Genomic DNA, 16,588 nt, shown 5'->3' with positions numbered 1-16,588 from the left:
TCCTGCCCGCCGGGGGAGGGCGGGGAAGCGCGCAGGGCGCGCAGGGCGCACACCCGCTGAACTCTCGGCTCGGCCTGCCTTCCCGGGGGTTATCTCCGGGGTGGAGTCCGCGGCGCACCGGTCACCCGCGGCCCAGGCGCCCTCGCTCACCTCGCTGACTCCATCCTCCTTCCACCCCCTCCCCCGGGTCCTGCGTCCCTCGGGGCCTGGCCAGCCGGGGGCCACTCCGCCCTACTCTGCGTGCTCATTGGCCACCCAGGGCCTGCCTTGTCTCCATAAATGCATGGTCCCCGGGCATGGGGCATGGAGAGGGACAGAAGGAAACCGCGGCGCCAGCAGCATCTCTTCTACCCTCCTTGACACCTCACCCCGCGGCTCCAGACCCTAGAAGGCAGATCGTGGACCAACAGGCGGACCTACAGCCCTCTTCCAAGCCCCTAGCCACAGTCCTCCAGCCTCTGTGGCCAGCGCAAGGCGGGCACCCGCGCCCTGAGGCTGCCGCACGGTGCCGTGTGGAGCATCCTCGCCGAGGTCCTTTCTGTTCCCCGCCCCTCCTCGGCCCCCTCCATCACACCTGCGGGTCCTCTTTGCCGCTTTCCAAGAATCATCAAGCCCCCAAATCCCACCAGTGCCTCTTACCAAGGCCTCTCCCTGCCCAGTCCCTGCGCCACTCCTCGCGCCGGGCCCCCCTGCGCTGCCATGAGTTCCCCCATCAGCAAGAGCCGCGTCCTTGCCGCCTTCCTGCAGCAGCTGCGCAATCCCGGGCAGCCCCCCCGACCCGTGACTTCTACCGCGTGCCCGCCCCCTCAGCCGCGGAAGGTGCCCCTCTGCCCGGTGATGGCACCTGGCGAGATGCAGAACGCGGCGGCGCTGCCCGGCCCCACCAACTGGCCGCTGGTGGGCAGCCTGCTGGAGATCCTCTGGAAAGGGGGGCTCAAGAAGCAACACGACACGCTGGTAAGTATCTCGTTGCGCCTCAATTCCCTCTCTCCTCCCTGTCCTGCCCTCCCAGTGGCGCTCCAAACCCTCTCCGAGGCGCGCGGCCCCGGGCGCACGGGGCGCTCGGGTGATCCGGCAACACCTTGGCTCCCTGTCCCGGAGGAGAATGGAGGCGGGGGGAGGGCGAAGCGCTCCTGGGCCAGCCGGGATGCGCGCTGACTCCGCGCTGTGCCCGGCCCCCTGCAGGTCGAGTACCACAAGAAGTACGGCAAGATTTTCCGCATGAAGTTGGGTTCCTTCGACTCGGTGCACCTGGGCTCGCCGTGCCTACTGGAAGCGCTGTACCGCACCGAGAGCGCGTACCCCCAGCGGCTGGAGATCAAGCCGTGGAAGGCCTACCGCGACTACCGCAAAGAAGGCTACGGGCTGCTCATCCTGTGAGTCCGCGCGGTCGGAGGGACCGGGCAGGCCGGGCCTCAAGCGCCTGATGCGCCTGGAAATTGGGAGGGGGCGGGAATTAGAGTTTCCTGGAGCTGGACCCTTCCTAGGGCGGATACCAAAGCCCCTACTCGGTGCAGGTGCAATCTGAACCCTTGCGCAGACTGCAGTGGATCCTGGGGAGACCGTAGTGGATCCAGGCGACAGCTGCACTGCGCACCGACACCTGCGTTCTCTCTGGCGACTGGGCAGGACCACGCCCTTCCGTCAAAGAAACGCCAACACAGGGTTATACAAATTGTGGTGTTCAGACTCCTGGGCAGGATAAGATTCCGAAGTCAGTGTGCCAGGCAAACGTCCTACACAAACAAAATTATTTCTTAAAATTCCCTGAAACTCCTCCTTTTAAGCTCAAAAGCCAGAAATTAACTTCTTTTGCTTTTGACAGTGGCCTTCCTGTCACTGACAAAGAGGATTGGGAATTATGACTTATTTCTATTTGCAAAGGTGGGATGAGGAGGGATGTCAGGGCTGCATTTTATAAATGCTACAATGTGATGTTATTCCTCTGCTTTTTAATGGTTAGCATTTATCAAGTGAGCACTTTTTGTTAAAGCCCTCAAATTGTAATGCCTAATAGTTGTATTAATACTTTCCAGGATAGAATTACTGGAATTAAAAAACATATTAATGCACAGTGTTGAATCACAGCTATGGGCAAGTGCAGAAGGTTGCGTGATGGCCACAAGCTTTTTATAACTCCCGTGAATCCATGACTGTGTGTTATTATTTGGAGGTAATGGTAAAATTCCAAATTTGAGTTGTTTTGTGAAGATGAGGCCCAAGCCAATGAGTTTAAAGAAGACAAGGTTTTTCTTTAAACAAATCTGAGTTTCTGGAGAAGAGGTGTTCATATGCCCACTCTTTTTGTTGGGAATTGAGGCCTCTGGCCTCCCAGCCCTCCCCTTACAAGGGCACCTCAAAATCCCTGAACCCCAATTATCTAAGCTTCAACTTCCTGGTGCAATCTTTGGCTAGGAGGAAAGGTGCTTTTTTTGTTCTGTTGTCCAACTACTGTCAAAATATTGTCAGTATTTCACCTGAAATATTCTAATGCTAATATTCTCCGGATATTTCTTGGCATTATTCTCAGTGTTTATTTGCTTGTATAGTCCATGAAGTTGCAGCTGAAAGTATTTCTGCATCTTCCTTCTTTTTTGATTTGCTCTAAATATAATCCTGCTTCTCTTCCAGGGAAGGTGAAGACTGGCAGAGGGTCCGGAGTGCCTTTCAAAAGAAACTAATGAAACCAGTGGAAATTATGAAGCTGGACAACAAAATCAATGAGGTTTGCAGGCTGGGGCCAGCTTTTCTGGGGCTCCTAAGGATAGAGGGATATTAATGGAGCTTCAAGTCACAGCTATGAAGAGCAGAGGGAAAAGAATGCAATTTGGATGATTCAGGGGTCTTCTCTTTCTCTCCATTCCTCCCTACAACCTTCTCTCCCAAAACCCTTATTTCTCCTTCTTTCAGCCTCTTCTAAAGTAATATCACAATGAGGGAACAGTGAGGAGCACAGACTTTGGTATCCTACAATCTTAGATTTGAGCCCTAGCTGCTCCACCCACTAGCTATGAGACCTGGATATACCACTTAACTTTCTAAGCCTCAGTTTGCCAGTCTACAAAATGGGAGTAACAGTTCCCACCCTTGTGAGAATTATAATAATATAATGCTTGTAAAATTCTTAGGTAGTAACATTGGAGCTGGGTTTTGCAGGATGAGTAGGAGATAACAAAGCAAAGAAGGTGGAGGAAGGCATTCAGGCAGAGAGAATAGCATGCTGAAAGTATGGAGGCATGAACCCAACATGGTGTGTTCAGAGAATGGGATAGTCAATGCAACTGAAGTGAGGCTGCCTTTGAAATGACCCTAGCCAGGGGGAAGGTCTTTACAATGTTTTTGTACCATACTAAAGTATGTGGACATTATCCTTTAGCCAACGGGGGTCAGAGGGTGTTGTAAGCATATAATAATCTCTTTTTACTCCTGTTCACTTTGGATGTTTATTTTGAATTGGACTTGGACCCAGATGGGATCACATAGGTGAGGGATTGCAAACTCAGAAGATTCCAGAGGCCAGGTAACTAACATAAGAAGGCAGGCCTCATAAAGATTTTAGCAAACAAGGTAATGTGTGCCTTCCTAGAGGGGACAGCCACCCCAGCTCCAGCAAATTACTGCCACGTGGGAATTCAGACTCAGTGTCATCACATCTTGTAATTATTATTTACTTTTTATGATGAATAGTGGGAAATCCATGTGTTAATGTGAAACCTCTTGATTTTTTTTTAATGGTAACAAATTCAAAGTACTTTTAATGCACTATGTGGGCAAACTAAACATGCCCATTGATTACATATGCAGGCTTTATGGTCACACAATACCTTGTGTCAGGGTCCGGCATGACAACTTATCAGCTGTGTGTCCATGGATGAGTGACTTAGCCACTCTAAGCCTCAATTGTTTCATCTGTTATATGGGAAATGGGAGGAATGACAGTGCCTACTACCTCATGGCGTTGCCATGAGGATCAGCTAATACATTGTACAGTGCTTGGTACCATACAAACCTCATTCGATGTGAGGCATTCGTCATCAAAAGCCTTGGTTTTTTGAAACTGGCATCCGAAGGCCTTACGTGACTTTCCCAGCGTCATAGACCATTTAGGGAAGGAGCTGTGCCCACAATTTGCAGATCTGCTGGCTCCAAGTTCGACATGCTTAACACAACCACCAGCCGTTCGCTTGTCCAGATATGGAAGTGCACACCTCAGGGTAGTGGCCGCATCACAGTCCCGGAGAGGCTGTGCCAACAGGGACACTTGGCTGATTTCTCCTTCGTGGTTTATTGCCCCATTCTGATTAGAAGAAATGTTTTCCTTTTCTTAAATTGCCAGAATCATTTTTAGATCAAAAGCTGAAACTTAAGCTTCAGGAAATAACCCAGGGCAAGGTTGTTAGTGGATACAGGGGCTCCTAAGGAGGCTATGTAATTAGTGTTACTTCAGCGTGAATGGCAGTACAGCAGTACGGGCCATGAATACACAACATAACAAAACCCAAAGTTAGCTTACTGAACTTTAAACTTTTGTTTTCCTTCAACGACTTTAAAATGTGTCTTTTTTTGTTGCTTTCTTTTAAGGTCTTGGCTGATTTTATGGTTAGACTAGATGAGCTCTGCGATGAAAGGGGCCACATTGAAGACTTGTACAGTGAACTGAACAAATGGTCATTTGAAAGTAAGTTGTCTTCACTGTCTTGCTTGTTTGATTTTGCAGGTGATTTTGAGGCTCTGTTGGTAACTCTCCTGTAAACATACACTATTGCTGACTGTACGACCAGGAAAGGCCATAGCAGCCCTTTTAATGATAGTAGAGGTGTATGTTTTGGAAATTTTCCACTGGAAGTACCTAAATTAAGGAGTATCAAATGCATTTAGTTGCAAGTCAAAGAAAACCTGACACTGTGGGTTTAAAACCTATCATCTAGCATTACAGGAAGTCTCAAGGAAGGCAGTTCATGGTTGGCTCTCAGTGATATCACTGAGGACAAGAGCCCTTTCTGGCTTTCTGCTCATCTATCCTTAGCTGGCTGGCTTGTTGCAAAATGACTGCTGCAGCTCCTGACCTCACCTCTGCATTCCAGGCAAAAAGAAGGAGGAAAAAGAAAAGAACTAAGCCAGCTGCACTGGTTCCCTTTATCAAGAGACCAAAAAAGAGTTTTTCCTTTAGGTCCCATTGACCATACTTAGGTTATGGGGTTACTGCGGCTGCTACAAGGAAGGCTGGGACATCAGGGAACAGGACTGTGATCAGTCTTCAGTCAATCCTGATATTACCTGGAGACTGATACCACTGACGCCTAAATAAAATCAGGACTTTCTTAGGGACAGAATGGGTGGAAAAGAGTATTTGGTGGGCTATTAACAATGTCTGCTGCGCATGTTATCAATGATAAGCTCTGGCAAAAGTACGACATTACAAGAGAGATTCATTCATGTATCAAGAATGGTTACATTTGCATAGTGGCAAAATCTTGTGGATTCAATCTGCAACACGTGCCAAAAAATGCCCCCCAAATGGGAAAACAGCACTCTTTGGTTGCACCCACCAGTGCTTAGTGTTTTTGAAACACTGGAACATATATGTGAATCAGTTCTGCTGCTACCGTGATACGGCAACCCACTGTTAATAAAAAAAAATTGTTTATGCTGTTGAATATGTTTAATAAAGTGGGCCACCTAGCTATTAAAGACCTAGGTATTTATAAATGAGAAAGTATTATCTTAATTTTAATATACATTTTGTTAGACAATGATCATCTGGTAAATGGTCACATCCTAAATTGTATGGGTTCCTATACTATTTTATGGTATTCTCCATAGATGCCTACTACCTGTACTATTTAACTACTAACATTTTCATTAATTGTTTTAAGTTTATCTTGAAAAACACGTTTAATGCTTCCATAAATTCAGAGTCAGAATCACTGCCATAAAAGAATTACCGTAAAAGTAAATCATTTTTTAAAAAAGTTCACGTACCACCCAGAGCTCTGTCTCAGATACTCCCAATGGTACACATGTCGCACATTGTGGAACTCAGATACCGGGAAACCGTAAGAGGCTGGACAGGATGAGTGGAGCTGGGAACATATGAGCGGAGTCAGAAAGCTGTGGAATCGCACTGACTAAGCTTGTTGACTCGCCGCTCAGCTCTATGATTTTAGGCCAGTCGTTTACCCTCTTAGGCTCAGTGTCCTAGTTTATAAATCGAGAGCTAATTACCCGCCTATCAAAAGGTGGTTGTAGTGATCTTGGATCATAAAAGGGAACAGTCATAGAAGATAATGTTTAGGACATGGGGGAAATATTTAAATGGGCACATAGTAGTTGTATTGTGTGCAGTTGCTAATGTTCTTAGAGATGTTAATGACATTGTGGTTATATGGGAGGATGTCTTTATTCTTAGGAGATTTCTGCTAAAGGATTTAATGATGAAGTGTCATGAGGGTTGAAAATTATTTTCCAATGGTTCAGCACACACAGACACACATACACGTACAAGTATACATACAAAGAGAAAGTCATTGTAGCAAAATGTTGATGGTTGCTGCATCTGAATTCAGAGGATACAGGTATTTACTATACTGTTCTTTCAGCTTTTCTGTAGGCAAAATATTTCAAAATAAAGAGTTGAGAATTTGAAAGCGGTTGTGTCTAAATAAAATGATGACATGGGGAAAGAAAGCACATAGAAAGTGCTAGCCCTGTGCCTGGCATATAGTGGGTACTCAGTACATCATTCCCTTCCCATCTCTTCCTCTCGTGGATGGCTTCCTGTTGGTCCTGGAAGGCAACAGAATCCAGTAAGGGACTCCAGCCACACAGCTGGGTTAAGGGCGTGGCACACCCTGACCCAAGAGCACGTTTGCTACAGCCACTGGATATCCCGTGTGACTGATGTGATTAAGGACAGTGAATTTCTGACCAGGACGTTCTAAAGGCAATGAGTCATTGGACCTGGAGATAATTTCTAGGAAGAGAGGAGAGTGATCGTGCCCTTTTGTTTCAGACTCTTTGCCTTTTCTCTGTTCTTGGACTTCTGTTTTGTCTTAGAAAAACCCCACGCTTTTAGGAGACACAGAATCGAGTCTTCAATAGCCAGCTAATCACAGACTCCACGTTGCTGTAGTGTGTGTAACAGGGATAATTATTTTAAATAACAGGTATCTGCCTTGTGTTATATGAGAAGAGATTTGGGCTCCTTCAGAAGAATGCAGGGGATGAAGCCCTGAACTTCATCATGGCCATCAAAACAGTAAGCACCCCTTCCCTGACTTTTACAGATCTTTACAGAACTTCACAGTGTTTCCCAAAGAGTGGCATGCACACACGCTTTATGTCAGCAGTTAAGTGTTCACTTTAATGTGCGTTACATATTTTAGTGTATTTATGTGCATATATGCACATACCATAAAGAAGCACATAAAATCCATTATTTCTTTGTTTAGGCAAGGTTAAATATGTAATAGGTATTTCAGTTAAAGTTGTCAGTTGATTAAAAATACTTTTTAAAAAGAGCCTGAAAGTTTTCAGATTTTAAATTTTTGAGTAGTTTAGGTGGTAAGTGGACATGGTAGACATTATGAAATTGGTCTGGGAATGACTGAGGTTTGGAAATTATTGGAAATTTAAGTGAATATGAAAGTTCATTTTCCCTTTTTTTTTTATGATTAAGTCATAAGATCAGATTTTTTAATTAAACACATCCAGTGGAAAATCATCCCAAAGGTTGCCTTCAATATTTCACTGGAAGTGGGGTGTGGGCGTTGCTTCTGGGAATACTCCGGAGAGGGCTGGGGGTGTCCATGGGATTCTGTCCTTTCAAGAAGCCCAGGGTGCCCTGGTTCAGAATGCTCCTCTTCCAGAATGAAAGTTGGTTTTGAGAGAAGAATTTAGAATGAAAAGGCGTTTGCGTTTCTTTCAGATGATGAGCATGTTTGGGAAGATGATGGTCACTCCAGTCGAGCTGCACAAGAGCCTCAACACCAAGGTCTGGCAGGCCCACACGCTGGCCTGGGACGCCATTTTCCAATCAGGTAAAAGGCTGCCCTTCACATCTGGCCAACACCATCCCTGCAACCCTGTCCTGGAGCTGCAGAGGAAAGGTCTGGAATGATCTTGGCCCAGCCACCTCGGTCCTTCCATGGAGTTGCTCCTGATTTGTTCAGGCTTTGCAAACACATGCATCTTGGGATCACCCTGGTGTAGACAAATTCTAATAATAAAAGGCAGGAGGCAGCTTTTTATAGTCTTCTTTGGGAATTAAGAGTGATTAAAAGCAAGAGCTTTGAAGTCAGAGATCCCTGGGTTCAAGTTGAGCTCTGTTACTGGTTATGGTAGCTTGGCCAAATGTGCTGTCACCCTTTCATCCTCAGTTGCCTTGTCTCTAAAATGGGCTAATAATAATAATAATAGTACTTACCTCAATGCAACTGTTCCTGAGTCTAATATAGATCACATAGAAACCTGGCATATCACAATATCTCAATGATTCAGAGCTATTTCTGCTACAGGATGCAGGGAATATTTGGTGCTAGGTATTGTTCACACATATTCTCATTTAATTCTCATAACAAACCTATAAGGGAGATGTTAGTCTCACGTGGTGCACCTGAGACACATGGACATTAAGTGACTCTCCCAAGATTGCATGCTAGGTGATGGCAAAGCCAGGCTTTGAAGTCAGGCAGAAGGGCTCCAGGATTCAGACTTTAAATGCTGTTACCATATGTGATCCTCATTATCATTACCATTATCATCATTATAATTAGGCTGGTGGTTGCTTGAATAATAGATTGAAGGGAGGGAGACACATGCCTAGAATTCACTTTATAAATGTTAAGAAATTTTTACTGTTATTGTCAACATACGTGGGCACTGTACTTGTGTGATATATGTGTGTGTGTGTGTGTGTGTGTGTGTGTGTCTGGTAATATCTGGGCCCAAATTCGGATTCTGAAAGTGAACCCAAATCCCACTACCTTTCATGTTGGTCTCTTCCAAGCTCTAAGCTCTTGCTGCTCAAATGTGCCCTGGAGCTGGTTAGAAATGCAGGCTTCCAGACCCACCCACACCCCTGATTCACAATGTGCATTTTAAGAAGATGCTCAGGTAATTTCTATGCACATTAAAGTTGCCAAGCCTTGCTCTGTGGGCATTGATAAATCCTGGCTGACCTAACAAGAAAGCAATATTAGTTTATGTTACAAATTCTCAGTGTCCCTGAAAAGGCCCTTTAGAGATATCAAAAAGGACTTTGGTCTTTGGTTTCCTTTTGTCCTTTTCCTCATCCTAATTTTCAGCTGACTTCCTTTCTTTTCTCTCTTCTCTGACAGTCAAATCTTGCGTCAACAACCGGCTAGAGAAGTATGCTCAACAGCCAAGCGCAGATTTCCTCTGTGATATCTACCACCGCAATCAGCTTTCCAAGAAGGAGCTGTACGCTGCCGTCATGGAGCTCCAGCTGGGCGCCGTGGAAACGGTAAGGGTGGGCCAGTGTTAGTTTGCTAAGTGAACAGTCTGTGCAATTCTTTCATGACAAATTTTAAATAGTAATTTAACTCACTCTTTCCACCGGAATTAACTAAGCACCAGTTTAGCAAAAATGAAAAGTTTTATACTAGGTGGCGCTGGGGTTCGGGGGCACAGTCCTTTGTGCTTAAGCACAGGGTAGGAGGAGACTTCACCTGCCCCAGTGACCAAAATCCAAAGTAGGAGCTGATGGGTGCCGTGACAAACATGCAAACTGCTGTGGGAATTGCGAAGCAGTAAAGTTCCCAGCCTTAACAGGATAGATAATCTAGATTTTTAAAAATTGGAGATATTTTGATTCATTGCTCATGTTACCCCAAAGTATCTAATTGTGGCTGAAAAAAAAAAATTGGAATACTCTTTTTCAAGCCAATAATTTTTTTTCTGCTTAAAATTGTAAACATAGTGAGGTTGGGAAAACTTGACTTTAATGTAAGTGAAACAGCTAATTTCAAATACCAAAATTGTGCGTGTGATGTGGTTGATACCCCATGTAGATACCCAACACAGCCAAACTCCACAGACGAATGCTGACATACGCGTTCAGGTGGGTTTAACTGTAAGATCTCTTCCTGAGCTGTGATTGGAGTGATGCCTGCTCACATTCCTCACAGGCCAGCGGTTCCTGCACCTTAAACCTCTAAGCAGAGTGTGGACAAGTTCATTTTTTTTTCCCCACATTTCCCTCCTTCCATAGTATTTCTTGTCCGGAGAAAAAAATGGGGTTTCCTACATCAGGGAATAACAACCTTCTCATTTTTCCTCATGTTCCAGAAGGCTGTTAAAAGTGGGAATTCATTCTAGTCACTTTCCTATTGAATCACTGACCCCGAGAGGCTCCTTAGAGTGATAAAAGTAAAGCTTCACCCATTATTCTTTTCTTTCCAACTGGAATATGAGCTCTACGAGGGCAATGGCTTAGTTTTGTCCACTGCTGTATTCCCAGGATATAGAACAGAACTTGGCAAAGAGGTGGTCAGTAAATACTTATTGAAGAAATGAAAGAACTCAGGAACTATTGAGTGCCTGCTATGTGCCAGGGACTGTTCCAGGTTCTTGAGAGACCACCATGAAGCAGAGACAAAGGCCCTCATCCTCATAAAACTTACATGCTAGTGGGGAAGACCGACAGTAGACACGTAAACAAACAAATGTGGTTATTTCAGATGGTGGTAGGGGCCATGGAGGAATCCATCAGGATGATGGAATAGAGATCTCCAGGTATCGGAAACAGCACTTGCAAAGGCCCTGGGGCAGAAAGAGGGATGGAACTAGAGAACTAGCAAATGTGGTCAGAGTTAAGACTGGAGAAGTCAATGGGCCACATTAGCCAGGGCCTTGTGAGCCTTGGGAAGGCATTAGGATTTGTTTACACCTGTGATGAGAAGCTCTTGCAGCATTTTAAGCAAGGGAGTCACCTGGTCAATTTATATTTTGAAAAGTGGACTCTTGTTGATGGGTGAAGACTGGACTTAGCAGAGAAGAGTGAATGCAGAAGACCAGTTAACGAGATCGGTCTCTTCTCCGGAGGTCAAGCCAGGATAGTTTGTGCCCCTGAGGTTTCCCAAGCCACTTCCCCTCAAATCAGCCCCTGAAGTTTCCCTCACAGGCCCAGACTGTCATACATGGCTTTGGTGAAAGCTACAGTTATCTGCCTTTTGGAAGCTCTATTTGGTACTTGCGGTGAGGAACTCACTGATATGGTTAAATCGGTTTCTTTTTTAGTCCTGGCTATTCTGAAAGTCACATTTGGAAAATCAGAGAAATTTGAAAGTATATCTAATTTGGTGGCTACACCCTCTTCCTGTTTTGTAAATTAGACTCTTATAATAATGCTGTCCACAGTTTATTTGCAGCTGAGGCTGCCAGTCCTCTGACATGAGGAAACCTGCCTTGGAGGCGTCTTCTTCCAAAAATAATAAATAACCATTGGCCCTGAATGGTCTTGCGCTTTGCTCATTTGTGTGAGTGGCACACAGCACGTAGCAACAGCGTCTCCGTGTCTACAGAAGGGGGACACAATGACCATTTTTAGCGAATATTTGGCTTAAATTAGCTAAGAAAGGCCTAAAAAAAAACACATATGACATATGACCAGTGGTGAATACTAACTATGTAGCTAAAAGCTACACTGGCTGGTTCCACCAATATTTTTTCTCTTCTTTTGCCTTTGGAAAGGAAGTCAGCGATGCCACTTGAAAGGCCATGGGCCTTTGTCAGAAACTATGGCCCGTTCCTTGGAATACTCAAAACGATGCTAGAATTTCTTATTCTGGTGTTGGCACCCTCCTAGGAGGGCTCTTTGCATGTGGCTGAAACCCTGAATGGAGATAATGCCTTTGTATTTTTGTGGTAACTTTTCAGGGTATGGCCAAAAGAATTTTCAAATTCCAGAAATGCAATTTCTTATGCATTTGCACTATAAAAATTTCTTAAATCCTTTCATTCACAATACTCCAATGATCTCTGTTCCCCTCTTGACTCAATATTTATATCAGTTTTTTAAATCAAACGATTTTTATTTAAACTGTTTTATTTTGAGATAACTGTAGATTCACATCAGTTCTAAGGAAAACTAGGAGGGGATCCCCTGTATCCTTCACCAAGTTGGCCCCACTGGGAACATCCTGCATTATAAGAAAACATCGTCACAACCTGGGAATTGGCATTGCTGTACCCCACCCATTTTATTCTCATTTCACCAGTGTTACATGCACCCCTTTGCGTTCAAACAATTATTGTGTCAAACTATGTATTTTAAATGTCCTAATGTAGCTGATTACTTAAAAGATTCTATTTTGGTTCCCTCGGTAAATAAGCTATCCTTAATTGATACGTTTTGTAAAATAAATCTGACCTTTTGTATATTAGATTTGTTTAAGGCACAGCAAATAGAGACATATGAGAAAGCATCGCTAATATATTTGCAGAGCAAGGTGGTTGGCATCACCTTTTGTTTAGCCAATAGTGGTTTAAGGCAGTTTATTTGCAAAAACTCAAATTTGTGTCCATTTGACTTTCAGACAGCAAACAGCTTAATGTGGATTCTCTACAATTTATCCCGTAATCCTCAAGTGCAACAAAAGCTGCTTAAGGAAATTCAAAGTGTTTTGCCTGAGAATCAGATGCCACGGGCAGAGGATTTAAGGAACATGCCATATTTAAAAGCCTGTCTGAAAGAATCTATGAGGTAAAAACATACGTTTGACCCAATATGAATGTTAGAATACTGTTCTCTTAAATAGATAACAAAGACTCCCCCACTCATAGACAGCTCCCCAGTTAATTATAAACATTTATCAAACTGCAAAGAAAGAACATTGGGGCTATATTCTTTTTCTATTACTCATTTCCTAAATCATTTGGGCAAATCCTATTAAATCTTAGAAACTCAATGGGTCCTCCCCTTTAAATCAACGATACTAGTATTCTACTGAATGCTCCGAGCACTGATTAAGATCAGGGCATGACTGAAGACTGAGATGGCAGCTCTGCAGGAGAAACGTAGTGTTATATAATAGGACATAGAAGTATCTTTCCTGTTGAGCCTCTGGTATAAAATGTTCTTAGAAAATTCTTGTTACACTCTTTCTGGAAAACGAAACATTTTAGAAAACAGCATTAACTTCACAAAGGGTAGACAGGAGAAACGTAGCACAAATATCAGGCTTCAAGGTGAACCGTGAGAAACCTACACACTGAAGTCTGGAATGAAACCGGGAAAACTGCCGTTAACAGCTACCAATCAGCCTCGTCCTGGGGGTTTAACTAACAGAATAAGGTAAGAATAAGGAACAAGAGACATAAATATCAGGAAGAAAGAGACAGAACTCCTTTAGGAAGAGTTGTAGTCATGTTCCCTTTTTGAGTGTGAACTTTTGCAGCATTTACTTATCTAACCCAGTCTGTGTTCCCACTGACCCTTGGGACAGAACTTGGTCTGTGCCCACCTTACATCTTTAGTTTTGTTTACTCAGGCTAACCCCGAGTGTGCCATTTACAACTCGGACTCTTGACAAGGCAACAGTTCTGGGTGAATATGCTTTACCCAAAGGAGTAAGTAGAATTTGAATGTTTTATACCTTACAAAGCTTTGAAAGATCATCTTTCCAAATATTCATCTGATCTCCCTGTTTTCCAAGAGAACATTGATTTTGGAAGTACATAAGTGGTAGTGCATAGTATAGGATTAGAAATCATGGCTATGGAGACAGAGACCTGGATTCTACTTCACCTCTATCTGTGTACTCTTAAGTGAGTTACATAACTTCTGTGAGCCTCAGCTTCCTCATCCGTAAAATGGGGTTAATAATAGACTCCATGGGGTTGTTGTAAGAATGTGATGCAAGATTTTAAAGTTCTTTACCTATTTATTACTTGGCACATTTTAACCACTCGATGCACGTTATGGGGGTTTACTTTTACATTTGTAAGGTGATCACTTTGGTAAATTTTGCAATTCACGTATTCTCTTCTGGTTATTTTAAATGTTCTGTATTTCTGTGTGTTTTTAGACAGTGCTGACACTAAATACCCACGTGTTGGGGTCCAGTGAAGACAATTTTGAAGATCCAAGTCAGTTTAGACCTGAACGTTGGCTTCAAGAGAAGAAAAAGATTAATCCTTTTGCACATCTTCCATTTGGCATCGGGAAAAGAATGTGCATTGGTCGCCGGTTAGCCGAGCTCCAGCTCCATTTGGCTCTTTGTTGGGTAAAACCCTTACTGGATTCTGCAGTTGTGTTGTGTGTTATTTTACGAAGGAGAAGAGGGGACTAATTCTGCCTTTTTGTGCATGCATGTTTCAGATGGTCCGCAAATACGACATCGTGGCCACAGACAATGAGCCTGTGGAGATGCTGCACTTGGGCATCCTGGTGCCCAGCCGGGAGCTCCCCATCGCATTCCGCCAACGATAAGACGCCTCAGGTGAGCATGGGGGCGCTCCTTATCCTGTGCAAGGTGCCGAGAATGACCAGGTACTGTGAGTGAGTGGAACTCAGAAGTCAGGCAGACTAGGGTTTGAGTCGCCGCTCGCCTCTCACTCCCTGGGTGACCTGGAGCAGTTACCTAACCTCTCTGCCTCCTTTTTTTTTTTTCCATTTGTAAAATGAGGACCAAAAGAGTATCCATCACAGAAAATTGAAATGAGTAACAAATAGTCCAGAGCCTTTCTTCAATTAAGTGTACAGAATGCTAGCTTCTGTTAATGGTTTTTGACTGTGAATAATAGCAGTTGACAAACTTTTTCTTTAAAGGGCCAGTTGGCAAATAAAGGTTTTTTGGGCCACAGTGTCTCTGTCACACGCACTTAATGCTGCCTTGTAGCATCAAAGCAGCCACAGACAATTTGTAACTGAATGGGAGGGCTATCTTATTAGCTTTCTATTGCTGCCATAACAAATTACTAAAACTTAGTGGGGTAAAAAACACAAATTTGTCATCTTAACAGTTCTGTGGGTCAGATGTCCTACACGGGTCTCCCAGGGCTACCTTCCTTTGTGGAGGCTCCAGGGGAGAATCTATTCCCTAATTTGCTAATCTAGGTTGTTGGCAGAATTTATGTAATAGTTCTTTATGGTTGCAGGACTGAGGTCCTTATTTTATTGCTACTGTCAGCTGAAGGCCACTCCCAGCTTTTAGAGCTTGCCCACGGTCCTTGGTTTATGACACCAGCTCAAAGCCAGCAACTACCGTTGAATCTCTCTCGTGCTTTGAATCTCTCCTCTTTCTTGTGTTGCATCTCTCCGACAAGGGGTTATCCAGGATGATCTCCCCATCTCTAGGGCCATAACATTAATCACCTCTGCAAAGCCCCTTTTTCCATGTAAGGGAACGCAGTCACGGGTTCCAGGGTTGGAGCATTGACATTTATGAAGGGCATCATTCTGCCTATGAAGGCTGCATTGTAATATTAATACAAACTTTATAAAAACAAGTGGTGGGCTGTATTTGACCCTAGCGTCTTGGTTTATGGTATGTAACATGTAGCAACATGTAACAATGTCAATGTATGTATTTGTCAGCCTGGATTAGGTACAATGGAAGACTTTTTCTGCAGTGTGCTGGTCAGGACCTTTTTTGACAATAGAGGATTTCTTATGTCCCCCTCACAACTTTTGTTATAGCCATATACCAACTGCTATTTGTTTTATTACTACTGATTATTTTATTTACATTAACACGGGTCTAATAGTGTACTTTAGCCTTGTACTGAGCAATAATTTCTTGAATGAAATGAACAGTCTGTAATTCTAGTCTTCTTCAAATACACATTAAAATAAATTCAAAGCTTATTGAAGGGATCAACTTAGCCTGAGAAACTTCTACTATCACCTTAAGTGGAAATATGACATTTGCAACGCACAGCCTTCTAGAATGATGTCAGTATTTAAACCCAGCCTTAATCATTCTGCCCTTTTATCAGCACCTCCTAGAATTTTCCGAGAACTAGTTGCTATTTGCCAACTGCAAGTTAAAGGGCATTTGCTGACAGGTGGACTATTTTAAGAGAAACATGCAGTTACAGATGAAATTTCTGAATAAGACCAAATGAAAACTTTACTATTCCTCCCCAAGTGCCTGGTGCCACTAGGAAATTTGTCAGATTCTGAGTATTTCAACCAACAGAGTTGAATCAAGTAGATGATGAAAGAATTCAAGCTTAATTGTGAGACCCCAGCCTCATGCATGTTTATTGCTACAGACCACACCTTTCCAAGAGCCCAAGGCAATTTTAGTTTTAGCATTTATTTTTTGCTAGTAATTCTTCTTACTTAAATACACTTTTTGATGTATAATTGGGGTGTACTTTATTTTTCAGATTTTTTTTTTTTCACCAAGACCAAGAGCAGCAATATTTACTCTCCTACAAGAATGGTGCTTGTGGCTTCTGCATTACTGGAAAGCAAACTTCAAAAACTAGGGCATGCAACAGCATATAAAGAACATCTGGGCCCAGGTGTTTGTACTCTTTCTTGTGTACCACTGTTCTAGAAGCTGTACTGTCTAAATGATGGTATTAAGATCTTACCAACTCAGGGAAGCAGATTGAG

At 43.7% G+C, this 16,588-nt stretch overlaps 1 protein-coding gene across 2 annotated transcripts; it reads left to right on the top strand.

Annotated features, from left to right (window-relative positions):
- The first annotated feature begins 699 nt into the window (after positions 1-699).
- On the top strand, positions 700-14,452 carry CYP24A1 (cytochrome P450 family 24 subfamily A member 1). 2 transcript variants are annotated; one of them, XM_069496158.1, is made up of 11 exons: positions 700-957; positions 1,186-1,376; positions 2,632-2,725; positions 4,582-4,678; positions 7,167-7,258; positions 7,928-8,039; positions 9,339-9,484; positions 12,558-12,724; positions 13,512-13,590; positions 14,049-14,246; positions 14,342-14,452. In XM_069496158.1, the coding sequence occupies exons 1-11, from the start codon at positions 700-702 to the stop codon at positions 14,450-14,452; spliced, it is 1,545 nt and encodes a 514-aa protein (XP_069352259.1). The 2 variants fall into 2 exon arrangements, with proteins under 2 accessions (XP_069352259.1, XP_069352260.1); XM_069496159.1 differs by lacking the exon at positions 14,049-14,246.
- Positions 14,453-16,588: the final 2,136 nt, after the last annotated feature.

Source organism: Eulemur rufifrons, chromosome 20 (assembly GCF_041146395.1).
Source record: "Eulemur rufifrons isolate Redbay chromosome 20, OSU_ERuf_1, whole genome shotgun sequence".
Classification (NCBI taxonomy): Eukaryota; Metazoa; Chordata; class Mammalia; order Primates; family Lemuridae; genus Eulemur; species Eulemur rufifrons.
This window is presented reverse-complemented; position numbering and strand designations above follow the sequence as displayed.